This window comes from Urocampus carinirostris, chromosome 9, assembly GCF_059441175.1.
Source record: "Urocampus carinirostris isolate Australia breed hairy pipefish chromosome 9, RoL_Ucar_1.0, whole genome shotgun sequence".
Classification (NCBI taxonomy): Eukaryota; Metazoa; Chordata; class Actinopteri; order Syngnathiformes; family Syngnathidae; genus Urocampus; species Urocampus carinirostris.
In genome coordinates this window covers 36,425,396-36,449,581 of record NC_142357.1, presented here as the reverse complement: position 1 = coordinate 36,449,581, position 24,186 = coordinate 36,425,396, and the positions used below count along the sequence as shown (strand labels likewise).

At 40.9% G+C, this 24,186-nt stretch overlaps 1 protein-coding gene and 1 long non-coding RNA gene across 4 annotated transcripts in view; one reads left to right on the top strand and one right to left on the bottom strand.

Moving 5' to 3' along the window:
- The window catches only part of slc43a1a (solute carrier family 43 member 1a), a 58,489-nt gene that overhangs the window by 3,144 nt on the left and 31,159 nt on the right, over positions 1-24,186 (bottom strand). For both annotated transcript variants that reach the window (XM_088343611.1, XM_088343610.1), the window contains exons 4-14: positions 20,947-21,002; positions 19,239-19,315; positions 8,758-8,850; positions 7,463-7,596; positions 5,655-5,782; positions 3,372-3,518; positions 3,268-3,303; positions 3,070-3,205; positions 1,972-2,101; positions 1,826-1,899; positions 584-707 (exon numbers count right to left, since the gene is read on the bottom strand). In XM_088343611.1, the coding sequence (XP_088199737.1) occupies positions 584-707; positions 1,826-1,899; positions 1,972-2,101; positions 3,070-3,205; positions 3,268-3,303; positions 3,372-3,518; positions 5,655-5,782; positions 7,463-7,596; positions 8,758-8,850; positions 19,239-19,315; positions 20,947-21,002 (1,135 nt within the window). The remainder of the gene's footprint in view (positions 1-583; positions 708-1,825; positions 1,900-1,971; positions 2,102-3,069; positions 3,206-3,267; positions 3,304-3,371; positions 3,519-5,654; positions 5,783-7,462; positions 7,597-8,757; positions 8,851-19,238; positions 19,316-20,946; positions 21,003-24,186) is intronic.
- Positions 597-7,908, top strand: LOC148360176 (uncharacterized). Of its 2 annotated transcripts, XR_015851289.1 has the most exons (4): positions 597-713; positions 1,830-1,876; positions 1,952-2,029; positions 7,448-7,908. It is a non-coding gene; the product is annotated as an uncharacterized LOC148360176 (long non-coding RNA). The 2 variants fall into 2 exon arrangements; XR_015851290.1 differs by lacking the exons at positions 597-713; positions 7,448-7,908 and adding an exon at positions 3,087-3,654 and having other exon boundaries at positions 1,754-1,876.

Below are 24,186 nucleotides of genomic sequence, written 5' to 3'. Positions count from 1 at the left end.
ATGCTGCAGCTGTTAATGCTAGCGTAATACATCTTTGCTTCTAGCCACTAATACTAGCAGAAGAGAAGTTACTGTCCCTTGTCACAAGAATAACTAACTGCTAATTCTAGCTTAATGGGCACCAACTGCTAATACTAGCATAATGCTAACTTCACTGTTGCTAGCGTTTGGTCTATTTTTTTAACAGTCATTAATCAAGGGAAGTCACTAACGGCTAATGCTTGCATAACAGATGCTATCTGCTGATACTAAAGACATGGCTGCTAGCCGCTAATGCGAGGCCAATGCAGCTTTTGGCCGCTTATGTACGTAACATATTTTTATAAAACACTTCTATTTTCAATTCATAGTCTGAAAATTTCTATTTAAACCCATTTTGATTGGTTAGTTCTATCTACGCAGCTAATATCATAAATTTGGCCGCTAGCCAATGATGCTAGCATCAGTAAAGTAGCTGTAACTATATATTAGAATATAAGACAACTGCCTAATATATGTGAATATTGTTGAGCTATTTCCAAATCCAACTTGTCCATCTGCTTTTATTCTGAAAGGCAATTGCATTTTATTTTTGTGTCCTTACCCAGTGTGGATCTCCTTTAAGTGGACCGACCATGGCAATAAAAAGCGGCTGCTGTAGCAAGGCTACTACGGCGCTAATCATGGACTGGAGGCCTGTCAGGGTACCAAAGTGGTTGGACGGGTAGCTAAAGGTGAGAGAGAAAATGGACGATTACTGGCTGTGCTCAAACAAGAACATTTGGGGGTGGACTGGAAATCTGAAACTTTTAGCCAAAAACTGGCTGAGGGTATAGGGGGGTAATTCACTGCAGTATTTTGCAATTACTTGTTAAAAGTAACTATATAAAATGCTAAATTACTTTAATAGGTTAGCTCTGTAGTTTTACCATGCAAACATTATTCGAAGTCCAGCTAGCGGCTCACTAAAACTTTGGGGGGGCTGAATGTCACACATAAAGTGTGTGTTTCCGAATTCAAACGACTCAACTGTACATTTTTAGCTCTGTAGCTTTAGCATGTATGCTAAAAAAAAACTTGGGGGACGAACGGACTGAATTAAAACTGCTGATTAAGTTAGCTCTGTAGCGTTAGCATGTAAAACTCTCTAGCGGGAAATAAAAATTTAAGAGGACAAACTGATGCATAGTACGTGTTTACCGACTAGGACTGCACAACTGTAATAAGTTAGCTCTTTAGCTTTAGCATGTATGCTAAAAAAAAGACTTGGGACGAACGAACCGAATTAAAACTGCTGAATTGGTAAGTTAGCTCTGTAGTTTTAGCATGTAAACAGAAGCCAAACTCTGCCTAGTGGCTAACAGAAACTCTGCGGACAAAATCACAAACTCTTAACTGTAGTAAGTTAGCTGAGTAGTGTTGTAATGTATGTATTAGCCATTAGCAGCTAACAAACGAAAGGTAAAGGTCTCACACAAAGTATGTGTTTACGAATTAAAACAGCTCAACTATGTATAGTTAACTCTGCAGTGCTAGCAAGTCAAGCTAGCGGTTATCCAAAATTTGGAAGCAGAGAGACACTACAACTGTTAGAGCTCGTGTTTTGACCTCAAACTCTTTCTTTGTTGTGTAAAAAAAAAGAATAAAGAAAAGCAGCCGTTTCATGCAAACACTCTGCCCCCTGAGTGAAAGCCAGCTTCACATGGCTTGCATCACTTTAGAGTTGATGTCATCGAGCTTTTCTAAAGCCTTTTTTTAATAGGTTTTGTTCTTTAGTACATTTTTCAGGAGAGACATTTTCTGTGTGACATCTTGCTCATGGGTAATGGAAAATCTTGTGACTCACACAGCGGCGTAAAGTCCTCCGCAGCAGGAATGGATGAAGCCTCGGACCATGGTATGAAGAATGAAGGTCAGGATCTAGAAGAGGGAGGAGATGGAAGTGAGTGACTTGTGATGGGTTGTGGTATAGGTGAACGGAATCGGCGCCACCTGCAGGGGCAGGCAGTCGATGAGGGAGCAGCATCCGAAGGCGATGAGCAGCATGTTGGTGAGGATGAAGGCGCGCATCACGTTGGTCAACTTCTGGACGGTGCGGTCGCGTTTGGTCCCGCTGCTCGGGCTTAAGGGACCAGAGCTAACATTTTACAAATTGTCAAGTCCAAAATCAGTTTTTTTCTATCACAAATTGAAAAAAAAGAAGACAGTATTATTTAAATCGTGCTTTTGAAAATAAGTGCTAAAAACCAAAGAATACAAACTAAGAAGACTCAAAATGACCAGAACGCACCATTTTTTCAAAGAAAGAAAATAAGAACACGAAAAAAAAGAGTTAAAACAGAATGAAAAGATAGAAAGTGGATTTGAAATGAAAAAGAAGGAAAACGAAAACAAGAGAAAAAAAGTAATACAAAGAAAAACAAGAATGGAAAAAGAAGAAAAAAGTAAAATAGGGGGAAAAGAAGAAAGGAAAATAATAAAATGGAAAAAAAGGAAAGAAAAGAAATGGACGAATATAAGAGAATAAAAGCCAGAACAAGGAATGAAAGAAAAGAAAAAAGGGAATGGAAATGTTGTTTTTTGGAGGGGTGGGGGGAAGGATGTTTTATGTGGGGTACACATAATCATACAAACTGTCCTTTTAAATAAAAGCTTAGTAAACCATCAAGGGATAATGTAGAGGTGATTTAACTAAGTTAATCCGTTTCTTTTTTTAACCACCATTGCAGTTTGCTCCTGCTTCTGCATCCACCCATTTACCTCACTGTACCAGCTCAAGTCAAATACCACCAATGGTAAAAGATAAAATGTCCCAATTCTTTTCCCTTTATATTAAATGTTGTACAATTTTATATACACATATATTGGTTATAACTAGTACTTACTATATACTGTTTTGTTATTTTAATGTATTCACCTGGGGTACAAAGGGGTCGGAAGGCATTAGGTAATTAGCATAGGTTTTTATCCCCCCCGCTATACAGCAATTTTGCTTTGCAATCCTTACTCAGAGCGGATTCATGTTATATTTCAGGGTCTACTGACCTAAACGAATCCAGATTCGGTTCTAGTTCCCCAACTACGTTTTACCTTCTTTCGCTTCTTAGCGCCAGCGGCTTTTCCTCTTCGCACTCCTTCATCTTCCAGTCCATGATGTAGCCAATCAGGGGACACGTCACCAGGCACAGCAACTGCAAAGTGCCGAAGATGGACGAGTAGAAGCTCACTGAAAAATAAGAAAATCACGTCAGATCGGCATCCAAACAAAACCACAAACCCACCAATCACCTTTCTCTGCACTCTCGATCACCAAATCTTCCGAAGCTACAAAAAAAAAATCCATTCAGGTTAAATTGTCTCGTGTTGTTATGCAAAAGTTGGACAAAACTCACGATGTACTTCTCCACCCGTCACCATAAACTCCAGCATCTTGTTCATGGCCCCCATGTAGAAGATAATCCTCAACTGGGACATTCCCATTGTAACCAAGCTCCACAAGAAAATGGGTGAGAAGACGGACCGTCGGAAGGGGGCGGCATCTAGGGAGAAATCGGTTCATTTTTCCTTAAATCTTGATTGTGAAGCAGTGTTTCCCATAAGAATTTCGTGAGACCCCGGTGCATGGACAGTCTAGGGGGCACCTGGGGGCATGCTCCCTGGAAGAAATAGTGTACATTTTAAACTCGAACGCATCAATCTCGTGAACTTTTAAAGGAAATACAGAAGCTACAGCTATGATGATTCATTATCTGCACCGCTTATCCTCAGTAGGGTCGCGGGGCCCTGGAGCCCATCCCAGCCGTCATCGGGCAGTGAGCAGGGGACACCCTAAACTGGTTGCCAGCCAGTCACAGGGCACTCAAAGACCGATACCTCACTCGCTGGACTTGAACTCTGAACCTCTCCACTGTGGGGCTGCGCGCTGCCCATCCAGCCGCCGTGCCGCCCTATTTAATCATAAATACACTAACTATTAAAGGCAAAATAATGGTTGAAGAGACACGAGTTTAATGCCAAAAATATCTGCTCGTCATCTGGTTGGTTGGTTGGATGCCTTAATAGCTAGGGTGGTAGGGGCACCATTTCCTGTGGTGTGTCTTTGGCAAGCACAGCCTGGTGACGCCCAACCCTCTCCAGACCAACATATATCTCCACACGGTCTTGAACCAAGGACCTCTCGCATGTCAGGCTAAGTACACTAAAAAAAACTAGTGTTGTGCCGATGCTGGACTTTTTTTAGGTATCACTAATCACCTATATTAGTTTTAAATTTGGTTAAATGTAATATTTATATCAGTAAATATCATTTCTGCTGCTTTTTGAAGAGAGGATGTCTGTTTTTCTCCGAGGGTTTACAGGAGGTCATTTGAACGCGGCACTTGTGTTTGAGGAGTATATTAGGAGAGACAAGATTGGATAGATTGAGAAATGAAATTGTGAGAGACAGAACTGGAGTAGTCGTGGAACTGAGCAAGCGTGTTAATAAGAGAGTACTCGGTTGGTTTAGATACATGGAGAGGATGGATGAGGAGCGAATGTTGAAGAGGATCTACAGAGCAGAAGTAAATGGAAGGAGACCAAAAGGAAGGCCACGATTGACGTGGATAGATGGTGTTATGAGTGCACTGCAGGAAAGAGGTCTAAAGGTAGTGGAAGCTAGAGCTCTTGTTGGTGATAGGAATGTGTGGAGAGGTGTTGTAAAAAGATAGTGGTATGTTCTAAGGGATGGGCAGGGCACCTGTATGATGCGGCAGGGGTAAACCAGTGAAACCTGTCGGACAGAAAAGTGTGTTGTGTCACCCTGACCCGAGTGACATGGCCGCTTTCTCGTGTCCCGTTTCATCTGAAGGGACGGAAGCATGACCGACTTGGGTGACGAGGTGCTTAACTTGTTTGGGCATTTGGGTTGGCCCTGGTCCAAAAATTTTTGTGTGTTTTTTGATAATTTTTCCTTTTTTCTTTGTTTTTGTGTATGTGTTTGTCTTGCTGTCGGTCACCCCTCTCGAGGATTTTGACCAGGGTCAATAGATAGATAGATAGATAACTTAAGAGTTATGGCCCGTGTCCACCAAAGCATTTTCAAGTCAAGTGACATAGATTTGTACAGCCCTTAATCACAAAATGTCTCCCAAGGACTGCACAGGCCACAATGACACCATCTCGTGATCTGAAACTGCGAACCGCTCAGAGCAAATTTTTCCAATTTCTTGCAATGGCAGTGCCGCGTTTTTACGGTCTCTTGAAAACACCAACGTTGTGACAAGGCGCTGGGCGGGTTTTGAGCATAAGACACCACTAAATCTTTTTTTTCTGGTCGCCGAGAGTTGAAATGATCGACTTGGAGAAAACGCAAGACCTGTCAATGTCACATATAACCCGGCCGTCTAATCACGGTGCAGGCGGGGCGGGACAAACACCGCACAAACTGAATGTCATCACGAAGGAAGGGATTGGGTGGTAGATACGTAGCACAAATTCATACAATGGCATTTCCGATCATTTATAATATAAAAAGTTATTTTGATTAACTTTGCATTTATATTTGAAAGAAATATATTTTTTAAGAATACAAGTTTATGAGACTCTGGCAGGACCCATTTAATCATGGCAGCCAGCCAGAAACTTCCTATGGTATGGGAAACACTGGTATGATCAGTCTGAGTCTTTGTACTTACTGGATGCGACGGCGCCCCCATTGGGAAGTTTGTCAGTGGAGTGTCTGAGCTCGCCATTTTTTTCCTGGAGGCTTCCTCCGGCGACTTTCTGGTCGGATGACGATGGAACATCCAGTGTGAGGATTTTGCTGATGAAAAAAAGAACAAAATATTCAAATATTATGCTGGTTATATTGGAAGTAAGTGGAGAGGAGACACGACCAAGTTGTAATAATACTTGAGTAGAAAGTGTACGTTTTCTAACGAGGAAGATGAACGCTTCAAATCTTATCCTGGCTAATCTTTCTGGTCCATGTATCAGGACCAGAACGGAGACAGGACCCACTTGCGTTGCGTTTCTCACAAGTTTTATTGGAAGAAAGAGAAAGGGTTTCGCTCACGATCCGGCTATTGCTAGACCGAGAAGCAGGTCGCTCTGAAACTAGGATTGTTCTCCGAACACGGAAGAGGATCTTCCGTGGCGAGCGATGGCGGTGTCGGGGACGGAAAAACGGGTCAGTAGCTGCGACAGGAGGGCAAAAAGGTGGTCGGGGTCGGAAGCGGGTCGGAAGCCAGAATAGGAGAGAAGACGTAGTCGGGGACAAAAAGAGGTCGAAAGCCAGGACAGGAGAGTAGACGTGGTCAGGATCAAAAACAGGTCGAAGCCAGGGGACAGACGGGAGCAAAAAACGGGACAGGTTGGAGTCGGGGTCGAAAAAGGATTGCCTAGTGTTAACTGAGGTTTGCAGACGGACTGACAAAAGGGGACAGACAGGACAGGGTTCAAATACTGATCGGGAGCCAATCAGGACCCGCGGCAGTTGGCGCCCAAGGAGCAGGCACAGCTTAGTCCCATCAGTAATCATGACACCATGCAAATTATCAAGAGGTAAAGAGGAGACACAACCAAGTTGTGTAACCACTTCTACTAAAAATTAATATACTAATGAGGAGCCTAAATGGTTGGAATCTTTCTAACAAACCAAGCTCTCCAGTGATTTACTCATATTACAGAGGTAGCAAAGAGACACGACCAAGTTGTTCGACTCCTATAGCAAATCAAAATATATTTTAATGACGAAGATAAATTCTTAGAATCATGATCCATTTTATTGTAAATAGTTGAGGTATCCAGTGCCTCATTTAGGAGGTAGAGAGGAGACAACACCAAGCTGTTCTACTACTTTAGTCAAAAAAATGTTTCTAATGAGAAAAAAAAGGCTTAGAAAATTATCTTGGCCAAGCTCTCTCTTAACTCGCGATGAGGTAGAAAAGAGACACAACCAAGTGCTAGCACTCTATTAGAACATCAAAATACACTCAATTGAGGAATGCTCAGACCCGGCCGGCTTAGAATCCTTAGCCATGCAACTGTATACGGTTGAGCTCTCCAGTTCCTCACCCACAATACGAAGAGGTAAAGAGGAGACAAGACCAAGTTTCACGACAACAAATCAAGTCAAACAATGTTCTTAAGAGGAACATAATTGTCTAGATTCGACTAAGAATCCCAAGCCATGCTGTAGTATATGTTCAGGGTCTCCAGTGCCTCACTTTAAGAAGAGGTAGAGAGACGACACAACCAAGTTGTGCTTCTACTTCAATAGAATATCAAAATATATTCTTAGGAGGATTATTAATGCTTGGTATCTTTCTATTAAATAGTAGTGTTGGCTGATTGAATATTTTAGCGTAGCTAAAGTTGATTAATTATCGGGTCATTTTTTTTTTCCCAATCTGGCTGATAACTAACTTCATAGTTGTTGGTTATCTTTTTTTTAAATGATCGCAAATCTTTCATTTTCCGACCTCAGGAAGTTGTAACAAACCTGTAGTCGACTTCCTCTGGAGTTGGGAAACCTTCCGCGGGCCAATTAATGAAGCAATTCACGAAAACGAAGCCGGCAAGCCCCGCCCACGACCACATGATCACCACAAAGGACACGCCCGCATCATAAATCAGCTGCGGGAAGAAAACATGAAATTTGTTTTCAATTACACCATTTTTTTACATTCTTGGACAGTAGACACCCAGGATACGGCAAACCTGCCTTATGACGTTTTCACAGTGCGGTGTACGGAATATGATTTTTTTTCTGCCCCTCTTTACAGCATTTTACCCACTAAATGGCATCAACAATAGGAAGGTGCGTGCCCCAAAACGTATACAATTTGCGATGTTAAGAGTGGAAGTTTTAGTTTGAATAAGTGTCTCCTCCCCCTAATGCAGGGGTGTCAAACTCATTTTACCTCGGGGGCCACACGATAGAAAAAACATTCTGTCGGGGGGGCGAACTAGTAGATTAAAGAGAAAGAAAAAGAGGGATAAAGAAATAAGGGAAAGAGGGAGGGAAAAGGAGAGAGGGCAGGACAAAGAAACAAAAAAAGGGAGAGGAAGAGAGCGTGAGTAACAAAAGAGATAAAAAGTCGTGAGAGAGGGGAAAAAGGGAGAGGAAGAAAGAAATCCAAAGAGAAATAGAAATGCAGAGAGAAAAGGGAAAAAGGAAGTTATAGCAAAATAAGTTAAAAGGACACAGAGAGAGAGAGAAACAAAGAGCAACAAAGGAAGAGAAAGAGACACGGAGAGTGAAAGAGACAGAGTGGGAGAAAAGGGGTGGAATAGAGAGAGGGGGAGAGAGGGAAAGAGAGAGAGAGAAAGTAATACAAGTACAGCGTCTTTGTTCGAGGCACCTGGCTTTGGCAACATCAAGTGGACATATTTCAACCTGCAGCTTGTTTTTCTCATGGCTTCTCTGAGTGTTGTCTCGCGGGCCGGATTCAATCTCTTAGCGGGCCTGATCTGGCCCGCAGGCCGCCTGTTTGACACCTGTGCCCTAGTGCATCCACCCTCTACTCTACCGTACCAGCTCAAATCACGTCCCATCAAACGTAAATGAAAGCTTATTTTTCCTTTTCAAGTATATTTATTTAGAGAATTATTTAAACACCTATGTATATTAAATGTGAGTACTAATTACTGTGTACATTTTTTATTTATTGTTTTTAACTGAAGTACTCAGTAGCTTAGTAGATTTCTGTCTCCCGCTATACAATAATTCCACTTCTCCACCTAACAACAGATTTATGTAATATCCCGGGTCTATTTTTCCTTAGTTTGCAGTACCTTGACTCCAGGAAACGTGACAGCAGAAGAAGCGTACGAGCCAATCATGAGCGACATGACGGTAGAGCTCAGGGCACCAAACATGTTGGGAAGCTGGGAACACAAAAGGTCAAATCAATGTTGAGATCAAATGAAAATAAACACGTTAACATTCGCATTTTAAACATGGAACACAGTTTTAATGTCTTAAAACTCCTAGTACAAAAATAAGATCTATTTTTGAATAAATACATTTTAACACTAAAAGCCAAAACCCACTGGAAACATTTTTTAAATGAGCAACATTTTAACACTAATAAAAGATTATTCAAATAGATCAAATATATACATATTTTCGATTGTTCTCGATTGTTCTTGTTCTCGATTGTTCTCAGCTCAGGGATGCTGCTGGAAATGTGAATTTCCCTTCGGGGATGAACAAAGTATCTATCTATCTATCTATCTATATACATTTATATATATATATATATATATATATATATATATATATATATATATATATATATTATACAACAAATAAAAAAATACATTTGTTTTGAGTTATTTAAAAACAATTGAAAAAAAAAAATAATGACTAAAATGTGATATGTCAGCTGGCAGATAATTTTGTTAATTTTCTTTAAAACATTTTTCAAGTACTTTGTAGTCTTCATTGACTTAAAGCGCTATATGAATGCAGACCATTTACCATTTAAATAAGAAAAATAAAATAAACATGCTTAAAATTATATGCTTTTTTTTGCAGTTTAATTATCTGATTGAATTTGTGTATTTTGTTTTAAACCTCGTGTAAAAATCATAAATGCTGAAATTAAATGGTGTTAAGTCCTTTTTTTAAGGTAATTCACGTAATAAAAAAAATAAATCTGTTTCTCTTTTTAGACGTGAAAGATTATTTAACTGTCACTAATTGCTTGGTTGACGCCACTATCTGCGTTTGAGTGTGTGTGTGAATGGGTAAGTGTGAAGCACATTGTAAAGCGCTTTGGGGATTGACTTGAAAAGCATGTAAATGCAGACCATTTTACCATGATGGTTGTTGTTTTTTAATTGATTTGGGTTCAATGTAATTTTATTTTTTAATATTTATTTACTTGGAACTAAAATCATGGGAATTTTATTTCATCTTTACCATTTTTATATTTAATAACTTTGTACTCAATTAATTTGAATAGAAACTATTTTCATTTAATCCCTACCTTTTTCTATTCAGTTGTTTGAAATTGAAATTAATTGGATTACTTATTTTTTAAATTCAATTTTTTTTCGCTTCTCTCATTTCAGTATGTGGTTACAGTACTTTTTTTTAATTTAGTCTTACGTATTTCTGTATGTATGATTGACCAGCAGGTGGCAGCAATTCGCCTATTTCTTCCTCTGCACTCCTCGTCAAACGGAGCCGCCATCTTAAGTGGGGCAATAGAGTAACTAACTGCACTCATTGACTTCATTAGCCCTTCCCTTCTTTTGCAACTTTCGTCTTTGTTCTGAGGACAAAAATCGCAGACGTTTGACCCCGACTGTACGCTACCCTGGAATAACCTCTAATTTTTTTCGCAGCCAATCCCTGTAAATTAGGATTAAAAAAACTTGGCCTGGCACCAGAACATCACACATTTCAGTTGACCTGTTTACAGTAATAAGCGGCTTATGCTAACATAACAAAGCTTCTATTGTTGCCGGGGCAACCTCCATGTACTTTGATGAAGTTTCCAGATGATGATTAGCGGATCACAAGTGGCGGATTGTGAAGTATGTTGCACAGCAAGCTCATAATTCTACCGCTATTTACCACTATTTCTGCCTCCGTTTGTATTTCCCCGAAGCTGGCGCCGATATTTACTGTAAATGAGGATCGAGATTCTACAACTGCTAGTGCAATTTTACGGGAAAAAACATTGCTAGTGCCGGATGTTTTGAACTGGAATATCAGGTAAAGTGACAGTGTGCAATAATTCACCACTAGAGGTCACTGTAGCTTAGAAAGGAGCTGAAGCAAGTGCAGTAGCAGAAGACAAAAGAAAAATAACTCAAACCTACATTCAGGTTTTCTGAATTTGAGCCAAGAACCAGACATGAAAGCTGCCGCTAATCCCCGCTAGCGACAACAAAAGACCGAGTGAGCTGGTAAGACCCGGAGCTAACTTTAGCGGCTAGCGGGGAAGAGCTACTAAAAATGCCAGGAAAAGCCTGCTAGAGCAAGCTTATTTATACTGAGAACTGAAAATACTAACTTGCCATATCCTGAAGCTAACATAATGGGCAAGAGAAGGAAACAGGGGAAAAAAGGGCAAAGATGACCTGCACCAGATGACTGAATCACAGGACTTGGCAATGTTCAGCTGTGAAAGGTGAAACTAAAAGACAAAGCAGGTGATGCTAACAATAAAAATAGCGGCTAGCAGCGAGCCCTAGCCAGCAGCTGATTGGCTGTCATTAGTGGTTAGAAAGGGAAACAAAGGAGAAAAAGTCAAAGATGACAAGTACCCGATGCCTCAATCACAGGACTCGGTGATGTTAAGCTGTACAAAGCAAATGACAATGAAGGATAAACCAAGTGATGCTAATAAAAATTAATCACAAGTAGCAGGGAACCATAGCTTTCAGTTAAATGGCTAAGATGAGTGGCTAAAGAAGGAACAGCAGAAAAAAAAAGCACTAGATGCCTAATTCACAGGACTTAGCATCATTCAGGTGTGGAAGGCGAGTGACACTAAAAGAAGAAGCTCACAATGAAAATAGCGGCCAGCCATTGCCTGCAGCCAAGTAGCTAACATGAACAGCTACAGAAGAAAAAGGTGGGAACTGGTGACGTTTAACTGTAGAAGGCACGTGACACTGAAGGATCAAGAAAAAGTAGCTAACAAATAGTGGCTACTGACAAAGCTAAAGCCTGAGTTCTAAAGCCCATCCCGAGCAGCTGGAGGAGGAAACAGCGGCAAAAAAACTCCCCACAAATTCCACCAATGTAGAAACTCAAAACAAATCTGTAAAGCTGCACCAGGACAAGATAACTTGGTTATATGGTCATCCGGGCTTCCGTAGAAGCAAGATGGCCTTGAATTCGTACATCATTCCATACATAAAATCACATTTATGAGGTAGTACATGGGTTTTTGTTTTTTTATCAGAATCAATCGTGTTTTATTTCAATGAATGTCGTATTTCTAGGAGTCGCTATATAGTACACACTGGGCCTTTAAGAAATAAAACCTTCAAACCTCATTCAAGCCTCTAAAACTATTCAACGGGTTTAGTCTCGGACAGTCCCAGCAGAAAATTGCCAAGTAAACCAATCCAGAGAGTCCAAATACTCTCCAGGAACTTCACAGGACTTAAAGCTTTAGTGACAGTTGAAAGGTCAATAACTTTCCTAGCTTAGCTGCTGTCTGACGATGACCTTAGGGAGAAAGGGGGCGGGGCTAACACAAAAACGATGCCCATGATGCTAGCTAGCTGGCTAGCCGGCTAGCTAAAGAGGAAACTTGGAGCTTTTTCCTGGGGATGTCACTTAAAGGACCTCCTAAATGCATCTCTGTCACGTGAGGTTTTCTCCAGAATTGACCGTGTAAAGTGAAGTACGAAGGCTACCCGGGGTCAGCCGGAGAAAAGGAGTCGAAGTCACTTCAAATCAAAACCGGTTCTGCTCCCGCTGGGCTCATTCAGCTGACCTTGCACGACTTTAATTGAAGGCGAAATGGAATTTACAGGGGGAAAATGTGTACTGTGGATGAAAGCGGACAAAAATAACCCAAAAACCCGAGACCCCCGCTATGGCTAGCTTCATTTGGATTACCTCTAATGAGGGGGCACAGGGTTTTTTTCCCAGCCAAGTAACCCTAAAAAAGGATTTGCTTGGGATTATCACAAAAACACTTATCAATTAAAAATAAAATACATATATACACACACAAACTAATTAATAAACATAGTTTAATGTTTTAGGTTTTCTATTTTTAGCTGCTGTATCTAGAAATAAAATAACAGAAAATTCAGATACAGATTATATATTAGTAATTAAGTGCCGGAAATATAGTTAAATGTGCTTGTTGGTATTTTATTTACTTATGGAAATAAAATAAACAATGAGCCCCCAAAAAGTGCCTTCTCCTTGTCCCCACTTGCAGCAATATGCTAACGGGGATAATGGATTGTGGAATAGTTCCAATCTGAGGACGTGAAGTTTTCAGCGGCGCGGTTTTCGTCTCTCCTTCAAGTAGTTTACGTCTTTTCAAATCATGTTACTATTCAAAATAGTGACTAAATCGTTCCAACTAGGGCTGCGCGATTAACCGAAATTAATCGTTTTCTTGATGGACGTAAAACGATTGTATCATCTCAAAATTTGGTTTGAGCTTTGTGTGAGAAGACAGCAACCATGAGTCTCCAGAAGAGAGCGCTGTTTTCTTAAGATGCATGAGTGCAGTTCATTTTAGGTGGAAAGAATGGCAAAAGACCTGCCAGGCTAGACAAAAATGCGCTCTGTCAGGCCCTGCTCACCATAATATGTGTTTGAGGATAATGGATCGTGGTAGTACAAGTGCAGATCACTTTTCAGTGGACAAAACAGCAAAGGAGCTGCCAAGTGTGACAGAAATGTGCTCTGATGACTTTTCACAGGAATATGCTATTGGGGATGATGGATCTTAGTCGCACAAGTCCAGGTCACTTTTCTTTGAGAAAAATGGCAAAAAAGGTCTTCCGGGCCTGGGAAAAATGCGCTCTGACGGCTACTGGTTACAGCAGTATGCGGTCGGTGATAATGGATCTCAGCTGCACACGCGCAGTTTATTTTAGGTGGAAAGCACAGCAAAAAAGAGCTGGTATGCCCTACACTAACGTGTTCTGATGAACCACGCACACAGCAACATGTGATCGGGGGTAATCGGTCACGCCAGCTCAAAGTGCAGTTCACTTTTTAGTGGACTAAACAGGAAAAAGAGCTGCCAAGAGTGACAAGGATATGCTCTGATGAATTCTCACGGCAATTTGCGATTGGGGATAATGGATCTCAGTCACACAGGTCCAGGTCCCCTTTGCGTGAGAAAAATGGCAAAAAAAGGTCTTCCAGGCCTGAAAAAAAATCTGCTCTGATGGCTACTGGTTACAGCAGTATCCAGTCGGTGATAATGGATCTCGGTTGCACAAGCGCAGTTTATTTGAGGTGGAAAGCACAGCAAAAAAGAGCTGGTATGACCTACATAAGCTGCCAAGTGTGACAAGAATGGTCTCTGACGAATTCTCAGGGCAATTTGCTATTGGGGATAATGGATCTCAGTCACACAAGACCAGGTCCCTTTTGCGTGAAAAAAATGGCAAAAATGTCTGCCATGCCTGAGAAAAACGTGCTCTGATGGCTACTGCTTGCATATTCAATCCTCTGACTCTTACAAACACTTCATTTTTTCACCATTAAATGATCGGTTTTTATTCGACATCCCTTCTCCGAAATCCTTGTACAACCTCAACCGGCTTCTCCATCCTCTCCTGCTGTGATTCTTTTTCTTAATACTCATCGAGCATTGCGAAAAGTGACAGCCCTCTTATCACAATTCAATAATTCCTTTTTTTTTTTCTTTTTAATCCGACAGGCCCCCGGAGGGAATTCCTGATCGCACGAGAGGCCCGTCTTCATTCCTGCAGTTCCGAAACGTAAAAGGACGAAGGGCACACCTGAATGGAATGCTAAAAGGTGTGTTTTGGCGCTCGCTCGCATCTGGCGGGAAATTCTCTCTTCCGAGTGAACTCGTTTGAACTTTTACAATTTAAAAAAAAAAAGCATGTTACATCATCTATATCTATATTTCATTTATCAAACAGATTGATTTAATGTTATTTTTTTTTTTTTAACAACAGAATATTACAGTATACATCTAATAATAGATTAAAAAAACTTTTTTATAGATAAGAGAATTACACTTTTTATATTGTATTTAATTTCCATGATTTTATTTATATTTATTTTTTTAACATAGTCCCTCCACAATAGCCCGCCCATGCTGTCTATCAAATCTCAGGAGGCGGGCTAAAGGACAGATTGTCATGATTACTGATGTGACTCACCTGTGCCCGCTCATTTGGCGCCAACCGCCGCGGGTTCTGATTGGCTCCCAGTCACTATTTGAACCCTGTCGTGTCCGTCCCCTGTTGTCAGTCCGTCTGCGAACCTCAGTGTATACTAGGCAAGCCTTTTTCGACCCTGACTCCCACCTGTCCAGTTTTTGCTCCCGTCTGTTTCTGGCTATGACCTGTTTTGATCATGACCACGTCTGCTCTCCCGTTCTGGCTTATGACTCATATCCGACCCCAACCACGCCTCGCGCTCCCAGTCCCGGCTACCAACCCGTTTTTCCGTTCCCTGACAGTCCGTACTGTGGGCACAGCCCTTGCTCTTTCCTTTTGTGGTCAGTCCGTACTGTCAGGACCAGAACGGAAACAGGACCGAAGTGCGTTACGTTTCTCACAAGTTTTATTGAAGGAAAGAGGAAGGGCTGCGCCCATGATCTGATGTTTGCTGGACGCGGGAAGCAAGTCGCTCTCGTGCTCAGATTGTCATCCGAACATGGAAGTGAATCTTCCGTAGCGAGGGATGCCAGTGTCAGGGACGGAAAAACGGGTCGGTAGCTGGGACTGGGAGAGCAAGGCGTGGTCAGGACCGGATACGAGTCGCAAGCCAGGACGGGAGAGTAGACGTAGTCATGTACAAAAAGAGGTCGTAAGCCAGGACGGGAGAGCAGACGTGGTCTGGATCAAAACAGGTCTTAGCCGGAGACAGACGGGAGCAAAAACGAGACAGGTGGGAGTCAGGGACAAAAAAGGCTTGCCTAATATACACTGAGGTTCGCAAACGGACTGACAACAGGGCACTGACAGGACAGGGTTCAAATAGTGACCGGGAACCAATCAGAACCCGCGGTGGTTGGCGCCAAATAAGCGGGCACAGGTGAGTCACATCAGTGATCATGACACAGATGTGACTCATGTCAAGGAAAAGTAATCGATCATACGTGGTTTGATTTTAAAAAATAACACATTTTGAATGTCCGTTTCATTCCTTTACACAAAGGCCTATTCCTGCTGTCAATCAAATCTCAGGGGGTGGGGCTTCAAAGACAGACTTGACAAATGTCCAGGAAAAGCAATCGATCTTACGTGGTTTACTTTAAGAGAACGAAGATGTCCCTATTGGATTCAAATTAGACCCCGAAATTCGTGCGCGTAACGCCATTAGTTATTCATTTTTGTGTGTGGACAGTAGTGATAGAGACGCGGAAAGAGAATTCAAGTAAAATACACATTTGCAAAGGTTTCAGTGGAAACTGATCGTCTCCAAATAGACAATTTTGGAAACGCCTAAACATACCCATAGTAATTGTGTAAACTACGATGTTTAGTTTCTCAGATTGTGATTAAATTTGAGAAGTTACCAGGTAAGGCTTAAAGCTATTGCCTCACCTGGTTTCCTGCTAAGATGCTCATGCTGCACTCATCTTCAAAAATTCAGACGTGAGTAAAACATCTTGTTTATTTAAGCGCATGTCAACCCTCTGCAATCTTCTCCCCACTTTGCATCCACCTGGTAACTCCACTCTACCAGCTCAAGTGCCATCACACCGAAGGTCAATAGAATTCCTTTACATGTATATTTAATAATAATGTTATTTAATCCTATGCACATATATTACACATAAGTAGTAGTTACTACATACTATTTTGTCACTTTAATGTTTATATTGGGGGTGCCAGGGGTTCAGGTCTTATTTGCAAAGGTTTGTATCTACCATTATTGTCACGGTTGCCATGGCGCCCAATTGGCCCCGCCCGTGTGGCGCCAGCTGCGGTTCATTAACAGATTGGCTTTCCGTCTTTTTAAGCTCAGTGGCTCTCTTACTTGGTCAGTCCGTCATCGAACCTCTGCCCCGCAAGACGTGGGTTTCGAGTCGGTCCGGTTCCTGTTGGTATTTCCTGTCCAGTATTGTTCCCGTTTATCTTTTCCTGTTTAATTTTGGTTTCCAGTTTAGTTTCCGTCTATTTTTTGTCCTGTTTATCATTTTCTTCGGTTTTTGTTCCCGTCTAGTTTCTCCTGTATATTTTCGATATCCTGATTTATTACCTATCTTGTCTGTCCCATCCTGTTCGGTATCAACTCCATTCGAATCGATCTTGTCGGTCTCTGGCTTCCTGTCTTTCCACGCCAGACCGGCTGCCTAACGTGAGTGACTCCCCATTACCCGTAAAATAAAAGGCTTGTGTGACGTCACGCGTTTGGGTCCTGATCCTGTTCTGGTTCCTGACAACAATTTGTCAATTTCTTTTTTTTTCAGAAAACAACGACAATTTACAATGTGTGTACTGTAATTGACGTCTCCTCCCAATGTAAATATTACATAAATTTTCCTTTTTTGGGCCAATTTAAATCTCACCGGTAATTCTTTTTAAGCTAATTTTAATTGTAAACAACTTCAGGGCGAAAAAGGCTTTCATCCTTTGGACTAATATTAATAGATATATTTATCCACATCAAATCACATGAGAGGAGGAAATAATGGCCTTGACTGTTTGAAATAGAGGCGAGTCGATAATAAAGGGTGTGTTTTGGATCGAGGGCCGCGATTGGTTGAGAGGGAGGGGACGGAATCGGGATGCCGCTACTGGAACGGGACGGTGCCGGATACGTGCCAGGCAATAAAAAGTTTAGCAGCTGAGGCGTCACACGCTAGCACACGTGTTCGATGTCAATGTAAACACGGCTGTTGCCTCAGCTGAGACAAACAGATGCTGCCGCCGCGCTAGCTAGCAAAACGCGATAAAAAGAGCACATGCTTTTCCCGGTCACGCTCAATGTTGCACAATGTTCCACGTTGAGTGCTAGCAGCTGTCCGGAAGGACGTTTTAGCGCCATTTTACCATGGCGAGGAACGTGGACACGGGGAGCTATGATCTCGTAACTATTTGGGCTTCTTTGATTTGTACTTCGGCATCTATAAACGTAACGTGAAATATTTAGCAGGGCGGAGTAATATTTTGTTGCTAATTTATTTTCCAAAATTATTTTGATATCAGCCAGACTCTCGATTCAAATACAAGCAAAAAAACTTCCCATGAACCTTTTGTAATAATATGACAACACTGGAAGAGGCAGACACATTAGGTGACCATCCTGCTACTACGGAAGCCCGAATGACCATTTTGCAAAGCTAGCTTGTTCCTTTGCCGCTTGCAGCAAGCTACAGCCAGAATCTTATCATTGAGGCATCTTACGTAACCCTCACTGTTTTCTTCTCTAGCCACTCATGTTAGCCACTTGGCTGCAGGCTACGGCTCACAGCTAATCATTATTGTTAGCTGCTCCTGCTTTCTCTTTTATGGTCTTTCGCCTTCTACAGCTTAACCCTGCATGTGATAGAGTCGCATGATTTGGGAATTTTGTGCTTTTTTCCCCACTGTTTCCTTCTTTAGCCACCCGTATTAGCCACTCCCTGCAGGTTGTGGCTCCCTGCTAAGACTCTTGTTGGCTGCTCCTGCTATATCCTTCACTGTCACTTGCCTTCCACGTCTGTCCATGCAAGCAAACCTAGCCAAGTTTAATGATTCAGTTATCTCTAAAAGTTTCCACGGTTTCCCTCTCTAGCCACTTATGTTGGCCACTCTGCTGCATGCTAAAGCTCGTCGCTAGCCACCATTGTTATTGTTAGCTGCTCCGTGTAAGTTTGCTTCTTCCAAGCGAATGTCGTCAAGTCCCGTGATTCAGGCATCTGACTTTTTTTCCTCGGTTTTTGTCTCTAGCAATTTAATTTGCTTCGATCGGTGTCACTCACCTTCCCCTTGTCTTCTCGCAAGTAAAAAGCAAAAGAAATAACCTAGTGATTTTTTTAGCAACACAAGTTTAATCTTCTTGTGAACATTTGACAATTTTAAGACCTTTACACTCGAATCATATATATTAAAGGAACAGTGTGTCTATTTGGAGATGTCCGGGAACTACTGTAATGCAACTATGTACACGTTATTCACACAGTTCAAATAAAAGCCAAACAAGCGAGAAAACAATAGCATTAGCGCCAAAAACATGGCTAGCAATGACTAGCTGTGACAGATAGAAGCTAAATAAAGCTAGCAAGGACTAGCTGGGGCTGCTAGAGGCGAACAAATGCTAGCGAGACAAAAACCTTGGAAGACTGAATGAAAGAATATGCACAATTTTTATTTTAAAATCCCCAATAAAAACGGGTTTAAACAAAAGTATTGAGGTAGGTTTAGTTGAAAGAATCACATATTTAATAGATATATATTCAAAAATAATATTCAGAACTTCCCATGGATACCTTTGTTTTAACATCCCTTTCTCTTACGCCTGAATTCAACTTATAAACGGCTTTAAGTTAAGTTTGACCGCAAAGGTTCCAAACACACTAGAATATAATACATAAAAACTTTAAATTATATATATTTTTATTAATACTTGATTAATCTTTTCTTACTGTGAGCGAAGTGAAGGTGAGGCAGATCCCGCCGAATCCGTTCATGGACAGCGCCAAGAATATCAAGGCCGATAGCGCTGCAGGGAAAAAGTCCAAGGTCATAACTGTCATCGCCTTTGCGGCTGCCAAGCTAGCGAGGAAAAAAATGTCTGGGCAGCTAGCTAGCTAACTAGGCTAGACACGGCAGTTTCGTGTTTCAATGTTTTCGATTTGTGTTTTTGCAACTCGATTCCTTCGCTTCTTTGCCAAAACGCCGTGTCAGACAGGGACGACGCTGCTAGCGACTTGTTTTTCATACCGACGGCATGCTAGCAGTTCCTGAGTAATAAACTGTGAATACCGTATTTTCAAGAACAAAACTTGCCATAAATTCTAGAGTGTACCTTATAATCTAATGCGCCTTATATACAGAAATTACGGTACATGCAATTGGATAATTACAATGAAATCCTAATGCATACATTGTCTCTACACTACAAGTCCCACAATGTTTTGCAGCATCGGAATATCCCCGAAGATGAAAAATCAATGGGATATTGTGAAGCTAATGCTAATGCTAGTCACAAATATACCCATCACTGGACGTCCTTTGGAAGTTGGATTTTGGGTGGTATTCAATGTGATATTCCAAAGTAGCTGTTGTTGTGTTTACTTCATGCCATTTGGTCCAGATTTAGGTCAAGATTTTGGTTTTCTGAACTGCAACAACGCTACCCTAGCTCTTTTAGGTTATAGTCTGGTTCACCTGACAAATGATTGTTTCACAAAACACTATTTTGGGATGTATGCCTTATGGTCCAGGAAATATTATGTGTGTATATGAAATATAATATCTATCTATATCTATCCATCTATCTAGACATCTATCCATCTATCTAGACGTCTATCTATCTATCTAGACATCTATCTAGACATGAAATTAAATGATCTGCATTTATATAGCGCTTTTCAAGTCAAGACTTCCCAAAGCGCTTTACAGTGTGCTTCACATTTCCCAATAGTGGCTGTGCAGCCATGTAAGGCGCTAACCTGCATATTGGGGGTATTAGGGGTTCAGTGTCTTACCCAAGGACACTTCGACATGTAACACGGAGGAGCCGGGATTCGAACTGCGATCTCTTGATCCCAAGACGAGCGCTCTACCTCCTGAGCCACTGCCGCCCGACATCTATCGATCAAGACATCTATCTAGACATCCATCAATCTAGAAATCTCTAGACAGCTATCTATCCATCTAGACATCTCTAGACATCTATCTATTTATCTATCTATCTAGACATCTGTCTTTCTATCTAGACATCCATCTACACATCTATCTATCTAGACATCCATCTATCTAGACATCCATCTATCTAGACATCTATCCAAAACTTTGTTCCTCTCTGTCGCCACCTCCTGGCTGATGTCATTGCAGCCACAGTCAGCTCATTCATGATGCGTGTGCAAGTACATGTGTTTCTTAGACACACTCGGATAAACTCTTTTGTGGTTGTTTTTAAGCAGACAAGTTTTATTTTCTTCAAGTCACACTTCGAGTCACACTAAAGACAAACATGGCGACACTTTCAAGCATTTTAGCGCACTTAAGCCTAAATTCAAGCACTTTTTAAATCTTCAAAACACATTACAATTGAAGCATTTTCGGGGACTTCAAGCACCTACACGAACTCTGTCTTTCATGTGTATGTGTGTGTGTTTGTGCACTCACTTGGGGGGTCGTATGCAGAAATGGCCATCAGGATGCAGGACAAAGCGAAACAGGAGCTGCAAAAAGACATTGAGACATTTTACTCATTTATGATTCTAATCTACACTGGCTTTAAAAGGTATTTGCCCCCTTCCTATGCATATTTATCACTCTCTTATTCAACCCAAGGAAATATAAAATGCAGTTCTGAAATGTTGATTCAATTTATCAAAGCACAAAAAGATCTTAACCTATCTGGCCCGAAGTGAAAAATTGATTAACCCCCAATGTTAAATCACATAGTTTTGGGAAACACAAAGAGTTCAATTCCTCAAGCCAGGCCCCCAAATTGGTTGACACCAGCTCTGTTGAATCGAGTAATCACTTAAATTGAATCTGTTAGACAAAGTAAAATAGGCTACAAAATCTCAAAAACACAAATGACATGTTAGATTCAAAGAAATCTCAGAAGATATTAGAAGGAAGTGATTGAAATCTATGTGTCTGGAAATTGTCACAAAGCCTTTTCCAAGCCTGTAGGATTCCAGCGAACCACCGTCAGAGCCATTATCCACAAATGGAGAACACTGAGAACTGAGGCAAACCTTCTGAGGAGTGGCCGACCAACGAAGATTTATCCAAGAGTGTGACAATGGCTCATCCAGGAGGTTACTCAAAAACTCGAAAAACATCAGAGGAGCTGCCGGCTTCACAGGCCTCAATTAATGTCAGTGTTCATGACTCCACTATAAGAAGGATACTTTACCACTTATTTTCCCTCATGTTGAGGTTATGAATTTTTCCTTCCCTGCGTGTCGTTTTTAGATCAGGAGATGGTGTCATTGTGACCTGTGCAGTCCTTTGAGACATTTTGTGATTAAGGGCTGTACAAATAAATCTTGACTTGACTTGACACCGACTAAAAAAAACATCAACGGGAGAGTTCCTCAGGCGAAAACCGCCGATCTCACAAAAAACAAAAAGAGTCGTCTCATATTTGCCAAAAAGCATCTTGATTATTCTCAGAGACTTTTGTAGAAACATTGTGTGGACTGATGAGTCAAAAAGTTCTTTTTTGGAAGGTGTGTAACTGGCGTAAAAATGACACAGCATTTGAGAAAAAGAACACGATGCTAACCGTAAAGCATGGTAGTGGCAGTGTGAAGGTTTCTTCATTTTCCTTGTGTTGAGTTTTTCCTTGCCCTCATGTAAGTTTTAGATCAGGGGATGGTGTAATAATAGTCTGTGGTTTGCAATAATCTGTGGTCTGTGCAGCCCTTTGAGACTCCTTGTGATTAAGGGCGTCACAAATAAACAAGACTTGACTTGACGGTCTGGGGCTGCTTTGCTGAATCGGAACCAGGACAACTTGCTGTAGCTGACAGAGGAATGAGTTTTGGTGTTTATGGAAGATCCTGTAGAAGAACGTCCGGCTATTAGTCCGTGCCCTCGAACTCAAGCGCTCTTGGAGCAGGGCAACAGCAAGTCAGTCTTTGAATGCCTCAAAAGGCCAACCAAATAAAGGTTCTGGAGTGTCCAAGTCAAAGTCTAGATTTAAACCCAATTGAGATGGTGGTGTGCCCTTAAACGAGCAGTCGATGCTGGGAAACCCTTTTGCAAAGAAGAGTGGGAATAAATTCCTCCACATTGTTGTGAAAGATGTATGAAGAATTAGCTCTTGTAAACGTTTGATTTCTGTTTTCGCTGACAAAGGTGGCCCAACTTCCTATTAGGTTCAGGGGGCAATTAATTGCCTTTTCACGTAGAGGCAGATAGGTTTGATTTTTTTTTTTGTGCCATAAATAATGAAATCAACAATTCAACACTGGATTTTGTATTTTCTTAGGTTGTCTCTGTGTGATATTAAAATTACTTTAATGTTCTGAAACCTTTGTGAGTGATAAATAGGCTAAAAACACAAAAATCAAGAAGGGGGCAAATACTGTTCCCTGGCAATGTGGCTGTTGTGCAACAATTTGAAGATATTTGCAACCTGCTTTGCCTAATACTTTCTTTTTTTTTAATGTGCTTTTTGCCTTTCAAAACGGACAGGGCGGGTTTTCTGGAGGTCCTGCCCAAAACGACACATCGTGCCACACCTACCTACACTGATTGACTCACAAAAACCAGCTTACCTCCTCCCACAACAGGAATGCCAACTAACCGCTTTTTCACTACTGCAATATAGCGTCCGCAATCAAATACTTCAAAAAAGAAAGAAAAACTTTCCCATGGCTTTCCTTTGCTGCTGACTCACAAATGAAACCTGCAGGAATATTAGTCCAGTTAAAGGAAACATTCTATTCCATAGAAAATTTTATTTAGTCATATAAAAGTAAAAAAAAAAAACAGTAAAAGAAGTAAATATATTATATACAAAATGTTTAATTATAGAAAAATTGTTAATTCCTTGCAAAACATCTCCTTAAAAAAGCAGAAAATAAAGTATTATATAAAAGATATTATATAAAAATAGGAGGTTTACTGCGAAAAGTCCACGAAACAAACGAAAAATATAGCTTATTGCTAATTATAGAAAAAGTATTTTCACTGAAAAAAGTCAAGTTTAAAAAACAAACCAGGAAAATTATTATTTGGACAATTTTATAAAAGTAGTCACTTAAATTGAATCTGTTAGACGAAGTGAAGTACTGTAGGCTACAAAATCTCAAAAACCCAAATGACATGCCACGATCCAAAGAAATCCCAGAAGATATTAGAAGGAAGTGATTGAAATCTATGTGTCTGGAAAACGTCACAAAGTCTTTTCCGAAGCTGTAGGGTTCCAGCGAACCACCGTCAGAGCCATTATCCGCAAATGGAGAGATCTCCAAAATGTGCAGTAAAATAAAAAAAATTAGATAAAAAATATTTGATTATATAAAAATGGTGGATTATTTGCAACAAGTCTATTTCAAAACCGTACAATTCGGACTGCGACTTTTTTCCCAAGCTTTCAACCCTGCGGCTTATGTAACGATGCAGCTAGGGTATTCCGTTTTTGTAATGGCCAACAGGGGCGACCAAGCAGTAAGATAAGTGTGAGACAGGTGGAATATATGTGTCGAGGAAGACGCAAGTTTAATGTAACTTAATAAAACTATCATGAACAGACCCTTATCATGAAAAAGGTATCAATCGAAAGAAAAGGGCTAACTACCATATTGGGAATAATTTTACAAGTGTGTTTGTTTGTAAACAGAAATAATGTGGCAAAACAAACTGATTACAAGAAGCAACGTCCAACAAAGCAGACACGCT